The 17,836-nt window shown below is 34.8% G+C and overlaps 1 protein-coding gene across 4 annotated transcripts in view; it reads right to left on the bottom strand.

Moving 5' to 3' along the window:
• KLHL32 (kelch like family member 32) overlaps positions 1-17,836 on the bottom strand; it is a 118,059-nt gene that overhangs the window by 78,097 nt on the left and 22,126 nt on the right. For 3 of the 4 annotated variants that reach the window (XM_042885150.1, XM_042885176.1, XM_042885159.1), the window contains exons 2-3: positions 11,674-11,762; positions 9,108-9,288 (exon numbers count right to left, since the gene is read on the bottom strand). In XM_042885150.1, coding sequence (XP_042741084.1) covers positions 9,108-9,288; positions 11,674-11,696 — 204 coding nt within the window. In that variant the 5' untranslated portion in view covers positions 11,697-11,762. Of the gene's footprint in view, positions 1-587; positions 652-9,107; positions 9,289-11,673; positions 11,763-17,836 lie in introns of those variants that run through there. The other variant, XM_042885168.1, reaches the window with a different exon arrangement.

The raw sequence follows: 17,836 nt of genomic DNA, 5'->3' as shown, positions 1-17,836 counted from the left end.
ACTAACACATAATTCTGAACTACACAACTCCTGCTTAACCACGGTTTCAGTCAAGAAACACCATTATTAAGTCTTGGACTACATCAGAATCATCTGAATTAAAAGCTGCATCCCCATGATGTTCATAGGGTTTCAGCAAAGGCAGGCTTGCTTTGCACAACACAGTGCAAGTATCTCCTATTCAGCTTACTTTGTCACTTTTCATCCTTCACTCTAACATTGCAACTCATGTACCAGAGCATGTCTTTACTTTCAGCTGTTTTTCTCATGTGGCTGTCCAGAAATCTGACACATTCTTGATAGTAAGAGTCATAAGCATTTCCTGCACTTCCTTGTAATCACAACCAGATAGAGAGAACGGAAAGTTGGCACAGAGCAAACTAGTGTTCTTATAGTTCCTTTCATTGCAACACACTCAAAAAGATGAACACTCAGGATGTCAAGGTGAACTAACAGAGAGCAAGCCTCAGTGCACATGAGCTTACTCTACTTTACTCTGCTACTTTTCCTGAAAAATTATCAGCTATATTATAAGCACCATGGTCAAAGGTCAAAAGTTATAGCAGAAAAAACCTTATCAGTCTTACCTTAAAGTAAAACTTAAATACGCCATCCTACCCAGACTCTTTCATCACTGAGGCTAAACTCTCCAGCTAAAAAGCAAAGTGCAACAAGCAACTTGTTTAGTAGTCATATTATCTAGCTTAACTAACTCTTACCACCCAATTCAGAAACAAGTCTGAACAAAACAAAACAAAACAAAACAAGCCCTCCCTCCCCACACACAAAAAAACCACCAGCATGCTAGTGCTGAAAAAAAAACAATTTTGAAAATGAGTGAACATCTATTCAGTCTTTCAAGCAAATTAACTGGTGAAGAACAATGATAGCATTGTTGCCAAATTTTCCTCAGCTTTTTGCACTGATTTTTTAAGGTAAACAACACTACTGAGTATTATTTTAGTGTTTCAGAAGAGAAGAACTACCATCTCAAATTACCGTCTCCACAATTCTACAGTGATATTGCTTGAGCTCTTCTCAAAATTATCTTAAAATAGACAGGCATCTTCATTAAGTGCAGCGTTTTATTCAGATTCATTTCCCATAGCATATTCATTTACTTTTATGTTCATCTGTTGCACATCTTTTTCTTTTCAGAAAATTTATTATCCTTCTCTAATGCATCATAAGAGCTATTAGAAAAGTAAACAAACACTTAAGAAATCTTGGATCGGTTTCGTACACTGCTCAGGGAGCTCAGTTATGATTTGAATTCTCAATTTTTTTTTATTGCATGCGTAATTTTCAGCCTGTGAAATCTTAACTAGCATCAGTGGAACAGCTCAGTCTTCAGTTCTTCCTTATTTAGTACCCAGGCCTATCTGTGTACAGGTTGCTCAAAACTGCAAATATCCAGTCTCAAGACTGTCTGGACTACAAACTCTTTCAGACCCAAACTCTCCTTTGCAGACTGTACAAAAAAATAGCACCTCACTGTTCTTGTAACAGTAAATAAAATAAATAGATCATAATCTATTTAATCCCCTTTGTGGTATCTACTCCTTTATTAAGCTTTATTTTTTCTTAATTTCCAAGTACTAATCCTTCATTATGTAAGCAATGTTGTTTCTTCTTTGCTGCTTTTACCTATCACAATAAAAAAGCACGATTAACAAGAATTGTGATACTACTTTCACAGATGACAATGTATATCAAATATTAACAATGTTGTATGTACGTAACGTATACTTATTCAAATAATCAATTTAATAGGTGAACATTTCCTTACTGAATGTAAAAACACAGCTTGTTCTTCTCATAACTTGCATGTTATATCTTGCTTCATATTCATCTAATTTTAAGCTTGTCTGTCCTAAATCAATCATAAGCCATGGCCTCTGGAGTCTCCTGTGCACTGAAAAACAGATCCATCAACACCAACTGCATGAAATATGATTAAGAGCCTCATTACATGATTCTTCTGAGCAAGTTCTATACAAATTCTCAGAGAAAATGTCACATAATGTCAATCATTGAAAACTGAGCCTGCACTAATACATCTGCTCAATGAAATCTATCTAAATATTTTTTTAAAGCATTTGCCACACAACTAAAATGAATTCTGTAAAATGAAAATGTCAGCAATAAATCCCAATTTATGGGAATATACAGTTAAAGAATTTAAAAGAAGTACAAAAAAATAAAAATAAAAAAAAAAATAGCCACAACGCACAACAATACAAAAACAACTAAGCAGCAAAAGTACAATTTCTGTGCAATACTGAAGGCTCACATGTTACTGTTGGCAAAATAAGTACATTGAGCCTCTGGTGTTTCTTTCAGTATATCAGTCAAAGAGTAATGCACTGCACCTAAAAGCTTACCAAATCAACCATTTTTGTAACACACTTTTTGGGATTTCTCTGTTAATACACAGATATTAATTTCCTAGAGACTATAGAAGCAAGTAATGAAAATGGAAGTAGAGAGCTGCCCTACGTTACCATTGATAGGAACTAAGGATCTGATTTGTGCACATTTGTTGGGCACTGCTCAGCAAGAACAAAGCAAGTTTCTGGGTCATAACAAGAAACAGTCTTTACTCCCAGTCAAAATAACCAAAACAGAGCATTCTGTTGTTAACAAGTTACATATTATATTTTTGGCTGAATCTGTATCGAATAGAATATATATTGTGATGGTTCTACTTTTAATAGTCAATGTACTGTTTTTTTCCCTAACTTTTGTTTAGATGCACAAACAAGATTTGATATATAATGAGAAGGGTAGACAGTAGCATACTATTCCTAGTGAATTGTTGTATCACTAATAAGACTTATATTGAAAAGTGGCTAAAGTTATGCTGTAGAAACAAAATAATTCTTCAATTTTCATGTGTAATCTCACATCATAAACAAAAAAAAAATTAAGTAAACTACCACAGCTACAGAAACCTTAACAGTTCCAGCGCTTCATAAGTCACTATAGTTGATCCTGAATGCCAAAATTATTTTCATTGTGGTAGAAGAAAGAAAACTGAATTGCAAGGAGGACCATGCTGTGCAATGCACCGCTGAAATCTGCAGTAATGCACAGCCTGTCCTAACATTAGTTGTTCTTAAACAGGCCTGCTGTTTGGAATACAAAAGGAGCAGCATAACTGAAAACAGATTTTATCCAGCATCTCCAGTTAAGCACAGGAAAGTATGAGTCATATTTGCAAATTTTGGTTTAAATTGGTTTAATGCTTCCCAGCAAATGCATAAGCCTATTGTTCTTTTGATGATTTTAGCAAGCGATATCAAAATCAAGCCCAAAATAAAACTGAAATAAAAGCCAGCTCTTGAGCTAGCATTAACTGCCACAATGTGCTTCATGTAGGACACCTTGAAGGAGGGCTAAAATTAAATGTGTACTTCATACATCAAGACGTTTCCCACCTCAACGTATGTCAGCCATAAGTTAAGAACTGTATAGGAAAATTTCATGTAAAAGAACTGGAGTAACATAACATTAGTTATTACAATTAGCTTTTTAAGAAGGTAGTCATTATATGATGTGTCATTAGACACTGAAATCCAAGTGTGCCAAGCAATAGTAAACTGCAACAATTATCTTCTACCTTCTAGTTGAAGACTAACTGCAGAAGTATATTTGTTATATAAGAAGCCTAATGTCATAATCTAAGGTGGTTCATTTTATTAATATTTGTACTTACATACTTCCGTATCTGGCCCATTTTATAAAGGGTTGAACTAGATATTGTTCACATCTTGTCAAAAAGAAACTTGTTTTTCCACTATGACTATAAACCTATTATAGCTAGAGCATGAATTTGCTAAAGAAGGTCCCATAGCTCCCACTGACTATTTGATACAAAGTCTGAAAAATAAAACCAGCTCATTGAAGATTTTTTCTTTGACTTTCCACACCAGTTAATGAGAAAACCTACAACAGTTTTTAAGCATTAATTATTTGCTAAATAAAAGAAGAATGTCTTGACTAATCATGCTTCTGTTAACAATATAGTTATTTGTGACAGCAGCTTTCATCCTCAGCTGAGCTTTGTCCTCCATCAGCTACCTCCTCTGAAACAAATACCTCTATAAAAATCATCTTTTCATTTTATTTTTAGAAGTCTAAATTTGTCTGTTCTCATTTACCCTGGGTTTTTCTTTAATTTCTGACAAAAAAAATCCCACACCAAAAATAACAGACAACAGTTATGTCAATTTAATTATCCCCATTAATTTTATAGGCTTGATAACTACCTTTTTTGAATAGAAATCAAAATCTGGAAAGGTAGATACTTAAATATCATGTTTGAGAGATTCTAAAAACATAGATGTGTCCTAATATCAAGCAACACTGACTTCAAGTGATTATTACATACATTTGTAACCTGCTTTCACAGGTAATACACTATTAACCTTGGAAGACCAAGTTTTTATTTCAACCATAGCTGAAAATGTCCCAGACATCTGGGATTGTAAATAGTTTATTAGACTGAGATCACAAACCAACTTAGAAAAGAGACTACTTAGTGCGGTGAAAAGAACACCTAGGAAATGATGGTTTGTTATCTTATCCAAAAGAAGAAAAATACAATAACACTTATAGAAGTCTGATTCAAAACAAACCAAAAGTATTTCTTCACACTAATGCCATGGATCACTTGTCAGAACATGCAGTGGATGACTATCTTACGTAGAATCAATGGGAAACAGCATAAAATCCTAGATGAGACCAGTATTCAGGGTTGCTGAATAGACAGAAATCACACTCTCCATTAGAAATTCCTTAGTTAAACACAACTGAAGAGTTCTCAGGGATGCATGAAGTTCAGCCTGCTTTCACTCTTTTTCTATAAGTATCATGATAGCTACTACTAAAATAGCCAACAGTCTGACACAGCAGGGCCATTTTTATTTTCTCATCCATTGCTGTTCATGATGTCTCCTTCTTTCAAGCCATTAGCTACAAAAAAAGACCACTGAATTCAATGGTCACTTGTACATTAGGTCATCCAGCAAGAGTACATTGAGACTTAGTGAGGTTTCAGAGGTCTAAGTTTGAATATGGGTTGTCTTAGGCAGATTAACTCCTGACACAGATAAACAAGCAGTAGCATTTTTGTTCAGGACAGTCAAACGTAGAGGTTCCACTGCTTAAATCCGGACTTTTATTAAATGAAGGCCTACAGTGACATGAATTCAACTAGCTGACACTGTATTTCAGGCTACTAAAATGAAGCTAACGTGGTGCAAAAAAAAGTACTAATAACAGTGAAGCAATCGATTTTTATTATTTTTATTTTTTAAAGAAAGATAATTTCCTCTAAAACTTCTAACAAGAATAATGTGCAACACAGAAAGCAAAATCATGTCAGCAGTGTGATGGACTTCTAGTACAAATGAAGATGAATGCAAGAAATTTCCACCCCATGTGCACTTTATAAGATGTAGATCATGTTTTTAGCTCTTCAGCAGTCTTGTCTCTTTCTTTGGATATTTCTCGTGGTATGTCAGTCTTATTCACTGAAGCTAAGAGTGATACACTGCCCAAATAATTCTCTCAGGTGGTTTGAACACAAGGTGTTTTCAGCTTTGCTACACCCACAGAATAATAGCTTTAATTTCTCCTGAGGTTGTGTAGGAAGATACTAATGGAGACTGAAAAAAAATAGGAACTGTCTATTGCATCCAACAACACTCTAAGATAGAAGATTTCCTCACCAGAATATAGGGATTCAGAATAAAATAGGTATGAAACACTTCCATACCACAGCCCTGCTCCAATAATTTGGCTTTCCATTGTCAGACACTTACAGCAACACACAAGAGGCGGTGGGGCCGAGCTTCAGGATGTTTGCCATAGAAGCACTGTAAAATTGAACAGAGAGCACAGGGAAGCAAAGGAGAAGACTTCTGTCCTTCTTTTAAATAGAGGAAGCTCATCAACTGCACTGTTACCAATCACCAGATGCTGTTATAATATTAATTTAATGAGAGACAGTGAGTTACAGTCTCTTATGGCCTACCTCACTAACTGTGAGGTTAATTCTGCCACACTTATTATATAGGGAATTAAAAAAATAAAAATAAAAAAAAAAAAAAAAATTAGGAAGATGACTCAGAGAACAAGACACCATGTTGCCTTCCATCCATCGGTGGCAGAATTGCAATTAATTCATTTTTGTACTATAAGAATTACAACAGAAACATACTTACTCTGACAATAATAATAACTGTAGGGAATTTGAAAACAGAATTCACAAAAGACTATTGTAAATGCTTGTGATAGTACCCACACTGCTGTGCTGTGGGAATTCTGTCTGCATCAATGGAAAACCACTTCAGAGCCCCACAGAACAAAGAAGCACTAACTGCAAAGATAAGGATGAATAAGGGTGTTCTAGAATTGCATTTCCTTCCCTATTCAATTTTTTTAATATAGAATTAGGCTAACTTAGAATATTGCATTTCATTAAGATGCTTGGGTTCAGGTTATAGTTATACTTCTCAACTTACTCAGAAAGCTAATAGTGTGGCCTCTTTTAGAATGGCCTCTTTTCGAACAAAAGTCTCAAGTACTCAGTACTGAACAGATGCTTCCTGAACCAAACAATTTATTTGATCCAATGAGAAGAGCTAACGTTTTTAAAGATTACCTGGAAAAAGGATTTCTATATCAGCATCACTTCCAGGTTACAATAGCAGGTTGTCAGTACTACAGGTCCTTAAATCTATTCCTAAGCGAGGCAGAGCCTTTTCCTCTTCCTGACTCATATAACAAGACCTCAGAAACAATTTTCTCCATTCAATCAGAATTTGTTTATAAAAATAAGAGCAATCAACACTGATACGTACACAGGAATATATATTCTGTTTAGAGAGATGAAAGACAGCACAGAAAAAACAAACTGTTTAACAATCAACTGTGACAGCTATAAATACAAAGACAATAAAGACAGTAAACAAAATTAGTATCCATTTGGTTAACTTCAAAGGATTCTCTTAAGAATTGAAAAGCTTACTGTGGAAAAAGAAATAGCACAGGATACTACTGACATTTTATAATAGATTAGAAATATTAATAGAATTATTAGATTTCTGAGTCTATTCTAGTTAATTGATATAATTGTTCATTCAGACAACATAAAAAAATACATTTTTCTGAGACAAAAAAAAATCAAGTCCTATAACTATAAACATCCCCAAGTGAAAAATAAGGAAGGAGAAAAGAGTTATTTTGACCTAAAAAACCAATGTATTTTCTATGAGAAAAGCTTGAGCTTACATAATCACCTGCCAGCACTGAAAATGCCTGCAAATGAAGTCAGGCAGCAACATTTCATTTTGCTCCCAGAGGGGAAAAAAGGGAAAAAAGAAGAAAAAAATTATTTGGAAATTACTTATCCTTCTAGAGCTATCAAAATGCACATATACTCACTAACTCACTAACTCAAACTTCTTGTCTCACTTCAATGTTTAGGATAGCCTGCTGGACTCAGACATTGCAAGTCCTTTCTGACTGAACTATTCTATTTTCAATTCTGATATTTCAGCACAGCCAAAACTACAAGATCAATTATACCAACTAGAAGACAGGATGGCAGGCTACTATCCAAAAAATATTATGGTCAAATCCACTGTTTGTTGAAGGTCAGGTCCCTGTTTTGTCTTAAAAAAACAAATGAAGAATTTATCTGTGCCAAAGAAAAAAATGATAGTAAGACAATCTCCGACATTCACCACTCTTCTACATACAGTAGTTCTTACTCCCTCATCAGTTTCTAACAGGACATACAGTCATCCTTCAAGTGTTAACAAATTTTCATTGCACTAAAACAAGTGAATAAGTCACAATTTGGGGAAAAAAAATACTGCTTATCTGACTTCTTATTCTCAGAATAAGAAAGGACAATCTCAACAGTGGTTTAATTTAAATCAAAATAGATGCAGAATGGGTAGAAAACCATAACCAGGATCTCTATGAAGCTAATATTCAGCCACTTGTACTTTATGAAAGTGGTGAAAAAGAAAAACAAAAACAAATACTTGTGTTGACAGAGCCTTTTGAAGACCTGAGCACACACCTGGGGTAATCTATATAAAAATAAGAACTGGATAACAACCCCTCCAGATAGAGCTGAAGGTAGGTTAGTATATTCATCAAAAGTATGAATTCTGAAGCTACAGAAGGCAGGCTTGTTGTGTCACATTGATGTATAATGTTGTCATCTAAATTTTATTCAAGGCAACTCCAACATCAAATGTTCTCAGAATCCTATCCTCTACGGTCCTGTATTTACATGAAAAAAATCTCATAAAAATTAGTGAAATGTCAGTTCTTCACAGAAATGACTTCAGCATGGTTAGAAAATCTGCAAGGTTCTTCCAACATTCCTCCAAGAAAATCCAGGAAACACCAAAGGTAGAACTCCTCTTTATGTAATTTTAACAGCTAAAATTGAAGCAGTTAAATCTATTCTTTATGATCAGTGGATATAAATCTGGCACTTCCAAATGGTGACTCAACTAATTCTATATAAATCTTTTATCCTCCTTCACCAACCTCTGGAGATGACAATCTCTCTTCACTGATTTTGAATAAAAATTGGCATAATTCTCCTGATTCTTAGAAAATCAAAACCTGAATAGTACAAGTTAAGCAACATCTCCCCAGCTACAAAAACATTTACAATTCCAGTTTAAATTCACAACACTTAATCAACCCTTGCTCTTTTCTAAATGATTAGAATCAGGAATATAGTATGTTGCTACTTTTTGCCATATTCTTACAAAGCATAAATCTAATTGCCTACTTTTTAACAAAGCTTTTTGTCCATTAATAACCAAAATTATTTGGCTGAGTTCCATATTTATAGCTGATTCTGAAAGTTTGAAAGTTTCTATTTGTTTTTCTTTCCTACCATGTGTATGTCCGTATGTAATAAAGTTGTAATACTCGATGAAATTATCATGAATTTTATAAAGATTCAATTTTATTTTGTTCAGCATGATACAGATAACCATTCTCCCTCCAACATTCAGGGTAATTTTTAATATTACTATAAGAAATAAAAAAATAATCTTTAGACTTACTCGAAAGTAGTCACTACAGGCTGCCAAGACTGCCTTATGTGCTTGGAATTTCTGCTCTTCAGCAATAAGGGTGATATCGCAAAGTATGCCGTCGCTTCTTTGTTGATTCAGTGCTGCCAGAACAGCATCATTATGGGAGCTCGACTGACAAAGCCTCTGACCTGTCAACATTTCTTGAACACTGAGAGAGAAAGGAGGAAATATTTTGTAAATAAATGCAGGAAAGCAATATGTAACAATTCTATAAGCAATATGTAACAATGTTTTCTAAGAATGTTTGATATTTTTTGAAATAAAATTATGAAATCTAAATCTAGGTAAAATCTTTACATGGCACATCCATTTCAAGAAAATCACAGCTTAGCAGTATTATAAAACCATATTACATACTCAAATAAAAATCTCAGCCATTCTGATTTGCTGCGCTTGATGTCAACTGCACTCAGAATTAACTCAAAACCATTTAAGAGTTATATGAGAGGAATAAAGCCCTATGTGAATGAAATGACAGAAAATCCAAATTGACAATTTGTGGAGTGTGCCTGAATTAACCAGCCCTACTCAAAAGAATGAAGAGTCTTGATCTCAAGTGGCCTGTTTAAGTCTATTAGATTACTCAAAGCTTTCAGATTATTTTGGGTCATTTACACTTTTAAAGCAGCATTTTTGTTGTTGTTGTTCTTTTATTTGTTTTAATAATGAAGCCTTCCACCACCTTTGAATATCAGACTGTACAAATGCAAGATTTCTGTGTCACCCAACCTAGGACTATCTGGTTTCAGCTTCCCTTTCTAGCACAAAAGGAAGAGACGGTATAACTGCAAATGTATTTTTCTATGCAAATACAGTCCTAAACAAAGACAGAAACAAACAAACAAACAAATCTGCAGAGCCTCTTTGGGACAAAACAATGCAGTTCATCTGAAATCTGAGAGACTATACAAATTTATATTGCCTGAGAAGTTAGTACCTTAGAGGAAATGATCTTACAGAGAGCCAATCCTGAATAACTCAATATTTAATGACAGGATAAATAAACTAGCATCTTTCCACTAAAGTCATGCAGTTCGCTACACTCACAAGCTATGTCAGCAGCTGCGTGGCTGCTAAATTCTTTCCCATCAACACTTACTTACTATACTATCATACATCCCACTCCTGCACCTTTAGCTTTTACAAACTAATGCAGACCTGCCTTGTACACTCTTTGCTCTAATCTAATCTTTTAAAAAAAAAAAAAAAACAAAAGCTAAGGCATTAGAAAGGATAGCTGAAATGGAGTTACGCATTATACACACAGCAGAACAACCTGTATACGAATATCGTACACAGATATTTTAGGTTTCACACATGGAACTCTACATTTCAGAACAATTCATTCAAATGAAACTTTGTCCTTAATTATTTTGTTTCAGGAATATCACTGAAATGCTAAAGGATAATTAGCAAGAAACGTAACTTGTTAAAAAAAGGAAATTATTTCTAACCATTATTTCTCTTCTGTTATTTCTACAGTAAAATAACTGCATCAAACTACTGTTTTATGGAGGTAATGCTACCAGCTCAACTTCTGAATTGAAAAAATGAAGAATAAATGAATAAAACTATATTCTTTCTGCAGTCTTCAACAACAATAAAGAATCTGTAATGAAAGATTAACTGTTAGTTTTGCTACTGAGTCCTGAAGAACTGCAGAATATGGTCTTCTTAACCTGGTTTCCCTCTTCTGTATTAACTGCAAAAACCTTTTTTTCTTCCTAGGAGAACAGAGAATATAATAACATTGGAAGATTAACTGTGCTAGCATTATAACCTTATTATACCTAGAGATGGTTTCTCTCTATTTTTGTTCAGAAGAGGAATGATACAATACCCTAGTAATATCAGACCACTGAGATCCCAGATCAGCCTGTGAGCATTAACTACTCTCCGAAATAGAACAGTGGTGAAACTACCAGCATATTAGAATAGAGCAAAGTTCCAAAGAAAAAGCAACTGGATAAATAAATTCTGATGAAATGTTGTATTTTTTTCCCTGACAGTGCTCTCAGAAACTAATTAAATCATAAATATCAAAGTCTCTGATGAGACAATGGGCAATACAAATAAATGAGAAAGTCTGGACTAGCAAGCAAATATGGATGACTAAGACTCTGGAAGAAAGAGAAAGGCAAAATGAGAAATTCTGGAAGGCTGAAAGAATTTGAAACAACTGAAAGATCAACATTTGTCCTGAATACTGGAACATGACAAACATAAAAAATGATCACCGGGTACCATTTCATGTACATACACGTAAAACAGTAGTTGCTTTCACAATCAAAAATTTCAAGTATAAACAAGACCATAAACAAGATAATAGATGAAGAGAACTGTGAGACCCAATCAAATTCTAGCATGTTTCCCTTTGCTAGACATGAGTAGCAGCAAGAAAGCAATCTCTTGCAGATCATAATGTGAATAATGAGCAAAAAAAATATTAATTTCATATTTCACTGCTAATTTATGCTTTAGTAAACATCACACTAAATTGGAATGACTTACTATGTGCTATCAAATACTATACCTCAGGCACCTCTCAGATGGCATCTTTTAGTTTTGCTCTTCTGAACATCAAAGCTTATAATCCTGTAGATAAAGCTGCAAGCATTCCAGCTAGAAAGAGAGAAAGAAGAGGCACATCAAAATTCAAAGCATACACAGCCTCATTCTTAAAGATTAATACTTTTAGGAGACGCAATTCAAAACTGACTTTTTTTCAATTCTTCTTCTGCAGAAAGTTATATATCACACAGATTAGATGTCTTGAAATTGTATTGGCAAGATGGATTGTAGTCTGCAAGTGGCCCTTCTTCTAGTCTTCTCTAAGAACACACCTCAAGGGCAGCACTTGAGTCCTTTCTGCAAACTCAGAAAGGACGATTACCTTAACAGGGTAGAAGAGGGGTGAGGAAAGTAACATTCTAATAACAAGAACAAAAAAAACCCACAGTTTCTAGAGTAGGCCAGAAGTATCTACTACCACTTGCTTATTTATTTGAATAATATGCAGCTATAAAAATCTTACACCTATCACAGTACAATCTCACAGTCCTTTGTAGGGTCTGAGAGGTTTGCCATACACCAGAACACGCTTTTTGACTACATTAATTTTTCCCAAAGACAAAACTGGAAGGCATAGAGGAGAGAATTTATTATGTGTATTTGGAAAATGAACTTTCCTTTCCTCGTAGCAAGCACTCTTGATCAGCTAATCAATACTGAAACACCACAAACACCTTCTGGAGTGTTACTCATGAGACAAAGTCCAAATAATCCAGTTCTTTGCTTATTTGATTTGTCCCTAATGGTGTCCTTCATAATCTTATGCTGACTAGCAGCTTTACTTTGAAAGCCACTGCACGAACTTCAGGGAGACTCTCTAAAAGATGTGTGAAGGTAGAATTGAACCACTGTCCATTTCTCAGATAACAAACAAGAAACCACTGTGAAAAGAATATTAATCCTGCTCAAATTCTCCAGTTCATCATACAGACAAAACTACAGCTCCTGCTTGCCGGAGAGGCATCATGACATGTACTGTTCTGCAAGTGCTGTTGACTGTTCCACAGCAGTAGAAGAAACAAGTAGTAACTCTAGAGGGCTGACAACTTTGTTAAAATTGATTTTCTTGTAGTCAACACACAATACGTTCTCAAGAATTCCCTGTAGATTTCAAGTCCTTCCTCCAGTCCACAGAAGGAGTAACGGCCACTGAGTTGAGATAAAATCATGTATTCAGTTAGGCAAGTCAGCCTAACTGGGCCCCGGAGGCTACTAAGCACTTTCTCTTCATTTCTGTCTCTCCCTTGATCAAGAGATAGCACTACAAGAAATACAGCTCAATAAAAAGTTAAAACTTCTCAATTAAAACACCCCAAATTTAAGCAGTTCACCCTCCTTCCTACCTACTGGGGCACAGTAAGAATGAGTATTCATGTCATGATGAATTCCCCTGAAAGAAACAGAGCTCAACTCACTTTTTTGTAAGCATAAGTGGAACAGTGAAAAAAAATAATACATTTTTCTTCCTCATCATCTCCAATTCAACATTTTTTAAAGTTAAGTCTTGATATTCAGGCAGAGAGAGCTGGGGACGTTCAGCCTGGAGAAGGCTCCAGGGAGATCAATAATGGCCTTTCAGTATCCAAGGAAGGGCTGTAAGAAAGAAGGGGATAGACTCTTCAGCATGGTCTGTTGTGACAGGATGAGGGGAAATAGTATCAAACTAAAAGAGGACAGATTTAGACTGCATATATAAGGAAAATATTTTTACAATAATGATGGTGAGGCACTAAGTTGACCAGAGAGGCAGTGAATGCTCCATCCTTGGAGACATTCAAGGTCAAGTGGACAGGACTCTGAGCAACCCGATCTAGCTGCAAGTGTTGCTGTTCATTGCAGGGGAGCTGCATTAGATGATCGTTAAAGATCCCTTCCAACTCTAACGATTCTGTGATTATATGATATTCCTGGCAGTGCTAGGAAGTCAACAAGACACACAAATAGTTCAATACTAAGTTCAATATTTGCCTAAAAAATCTTCTCTAAATTCTGCCATACCCTGCTTCTCCTATCAAATGCCTGTGCATGTCTCAACATTTTTTATTTTTAAATCAACATTACATATAGAAGAATACTCTAGCAGTATGTAAGTCATTTGATCAATAATGCATCATTTTTATTTGGATACATAGCTTTGCTTAATGCAGCTTAAAAGTTTTAATCACTGGAAATCATTTATTAAAAAAAAAAAAAAAGCCATTTTCATATGTTGTATGGATATGCTGCACAAGGACGTTTCCAAAATCCTTTTCACCAGGAGTTTTTTTTCCTGTTTCAGAAGCTGGATCCATCTTTAAGTAAACTAACTTTCATTGGTATACAAGGAAACTCTCTGTGTTTAGAATGTTTAAAATATATTATTGTCTTTCTACTTAACTTCTTTAAGTAATTAAATCGGTTTAAAAGATTAGTTTATATATTTAAGGATAAGACTTTCAGTTTAAATAGAAAAACTTTAATTCCACCTAAATCCTTCTGTTCTAGTGAAATACTCCATTGTGCTGGAAAGATTAACAGGAAAATATAGGCTAAACAGAAAACACTCACTTGATCTTAGGTTTGAGATATATCCTGAATGTTTTATTATACTTTTTTTTTTGCATACTATTTCATTCACTTTTTACAAGGCTACACTGTTGTATTAGATTTCACTTTTCTTTTTTTCATTTGTTCACTACCTAAAAGAGTACAAAAGTTTTAAAACAGAGAACCTAGTGAAGATCCGCAAAGTGAGTGCTGAAAGAACATAACAGTAATATAAAGGGTGACTTGAAGTCATCCATGAAAGCACAGAATGTGTAAGGATTACAAAGATAAGCAGCACAAAAGAAATGACACTGTCCAAGTAAATGAAAATGTGCCACACTAATGCATGAAAAAAAATGCTCTGACACAGACTCAAGAAACAAGTTTTTCCATGTATTTTGCATCTTAACTTTACAATGCAGCAGAGTAAAAGCCAACTTGATACTCAGGAAATATTGGAGCAATGTGCCACTTGGCTGCACCCACAGCACGTTGTCAGTGCAGTGCAAGAGGCATTTGTCCAAAGACTTGTTTTAAAAAATAATCTTTATTCAGGCACTATTTCCTACTTTAACTTATTTGACAATAATATTGATTTGGAAATATTACATAAAGCAGTCTAAATACCTAAATGTATTTAGTATTTGCTATACACGGAAAGGTATTTATTAGCAGAATGCACGTGTCCTTTTTCAGAGAAAATCTCTCATTCAGTTAAGTTGGTTTCATCTTGAGGAACCAATATCAATACAAAGTTTACACAAGACACTTTCAAGACATTTATAGAAATTCAGTCACTCATTTCTTTCTGTAGGGATTTGTTGCATGAAAGAAAGCGTTCATATTAATTCTTGAAACTACATGCCAAAGAGAATACAAAATGGATTAAAGCATGGGTGGGGGGAGGTGTTCAAAATCTAAACTCACATTTAGTCTAGTTTACCACTGACAACAATTCAAATATTACAAAATCCACTATTTTCCTCCTAGATAACAAGCTTTTTTTTCCCCCACTCATATATCCATTTTTAACATGATTTAAGCTGTATCCCAGGCTCCAGAACTAATTCTGTGCATAAACAAGTTCTGTATTTAGATTCATATGCCCCAAATGAAATGAGGCACATTCCTCTCTTAATTACATAATTAACCCTGCTGGTATTCATTCACTTGAGATGGGTGGCACCGTGCTGAGCCAGTCTGGGTTTAGGAGCAAGTAAGGAGAAAAGAGGGCAACTAACTATGAGTAAGTCAGAAAGCACCAATTTGATGGATGTGTACAGATTAAGCAGGCCGTAGATGTCACTGGCAAGTGACCAAATACTTCTGCAAGAGCTCACTGCTATCCACATAGCTCTCATACCTAAACCTTCACTGTCACCAGGTGGCATCCCTCCTCTTCTGTTGATTGGCACTTGAAGAAGTGCTGAGAACCTTTGGCGATATCTTCAGGTAGAGTAAAACACTTACTGCTTTGTCCCTCAAGGCAGCTCCTGCTGTTTCTAAAAGACTCACATAGCAACAAAATGTTCAGTTTCCCCTTCTTTCTTTTTTAACTCCTAACAAAGGATGAGGCAAGACACTTTGGGAACTGTAAAACCCTTTACATTCAGACCACTCAAAAAGGCTTTCACCCAGTTTATCACAAACAAGGTTGCTTATAAAACATATTTATTACTAACTTTTATAGAATAGCACTGTAATAGCTAAGCATTACTCTGTCTATAGTTTAAATACTTATTCAAATTGCTTCTGAATTTGTCTTTAAAGTACACTCGTTTTCGTAAGTCATATTAAATGAAGCTATATTTCATCTTCTTTCATACACAGAATAAGAATTGTCATTGTCAAGTCTCTTCAGAAAAAAAGACATATATATGATATTATTAATCAGAGAGAAAAAGGATCAGAACTCTGACAAATTGTGAAAAGACAAACATTTGGAAACATTTGGAAACAAGAAAAAGAAGAACAAACTTAGTCCTTTGAGTATGTTAATACACTTCTCTTGTTTGCCCAGAAGACACTACTTTTCCCTTTAACATCTTTGAGAACAGAAAGAGTGTTCTGATTCCATACAAAAATTTTCAAGAACATCACAACTGTAAGGAAAACTGCAACTGCCCAATGCTGTCAGTGACACTCTAGTCACCTGTGAGTTCTTCATCCATCCATTTAGACAGTGGCTTCCAAGAGAAAACATTCATAGCACAAAACATAACAAAAGAGACTTAGACTTAGTAAAAAAATATAATACCGAGGGAGAAAGAAAATGAGAAATTGGATTTGTTGGGAAAAACATCAGTCAGTTAAAACAAGGAAATATTCAGCAAAATCAGTAAACTAACTAAGTAAAAGCACAGAAAAACTAAAAGATTATACTCCTTTGGTTAGCTACAATCTATTTTCCTGTGGTACTGGACATGCCATTGCTTTCTTCAGCCTGTCAGCTACCGCCAATTAGAATCATGAATTTTATAGACCATCACTATCGAATTACCACAAATCATTAAGATCTTAAATCATTACAATTTAAAATCACAAATATAAAATGAAATCGCAGAGGTAAAGGATGTACATGTAGAACTAAAACTTTTACATATGCATTCATATGCATATGTATCTGAACACACCAGTGTTCAGAACACTTCCTCTGAAGAGCAGTTCAGATGAAAATAAATGCCAAGCTTATGGCTTTCTCTGTAACTTAAGGCTTATTTTATACACACTGCTATTTGAGCGAGAGGTAATGGCATGCTGATGATAAAACCATATGCAGACAAAACTGAATACAGTGTCATACTACACATGAACAAGGAAACAGTTTGCAGTTCCACACAAAAGCCATGCGTTTGGAGTTCAATAAATTCCAAGAACTTGCTTTTTTTTCAAGATGTGTGTTAATGGTTTCACATTTTAGAAAAAAAAAGTGCACTGCCACTGAATGTAATAGTGACACCATTCTGTATCACTACCTAGCTTTTCAAAGCCAGTTACTGCTTCTATCATTTAAGCTGTCATACTAATTATTTATCCGGCAAAAGGCCATTCTATACAGCTGACCTATGTGTCATTATTAGAGTGGCTGGGAGAACAACACTATAATTTATCCTCTCACCTTTCTAAAAAGCTGGGGAAAAAGTACACAAAGCTCTCTTAAAGTGAAGCAACTAAATCATACATTCTGTCTGCAGCCATGATAAAGAATTTGTGTGAAATCTCTATGACATTTTAGTTTTAATGTACGGTACTGATGGCACAAAACTGACAAAGTATGATTTCAAGACATTTCCTGTAGAACCCATGAAGAGACAAGACAGGGAGACTTAGTAGTTTGTTATTGAATTTTCATCTGGAATTTCATTTGCATTAAGCGGATTTTTAGAAGTAAACTTAAAAATCTGATCTTTAAACCCAGGCACTTTTCTTCTGGGAAAAGTGACATGTCTGTTGCAAAATGTGGAAGACTCAAATGAGGTCAGAATGATTTATAGCACAGAGTAACAGAAACTCAACTTGAAAGACCATAATTATTTCTGCTGATTACTAGAGAAACTAATTTTGAAATGGGCGCACAAGAATGAGGTATGCTCTGAGAT

This window comes from Lagopus leucura, unplaced genomic scaffold, assembly GCF_019238085.1.
Source record: "Lagopus leucura isolate 7727_CA_CO unplaced genomic scaffold, USGS_WTPT01 Super-Scaffold_73, whole genome shotgun sequence".
Classification (NCBI taxonomy): Eukaryota; Metazoa; Chordata; class Aves; order Galliformes; family Phasianidae; genus Lagopus; species Lagopus leucura.
Note: the sequence above shows the minus strand (reverse complement) of the source record. Positions and strands in the feature narration are given on the sequence as shown.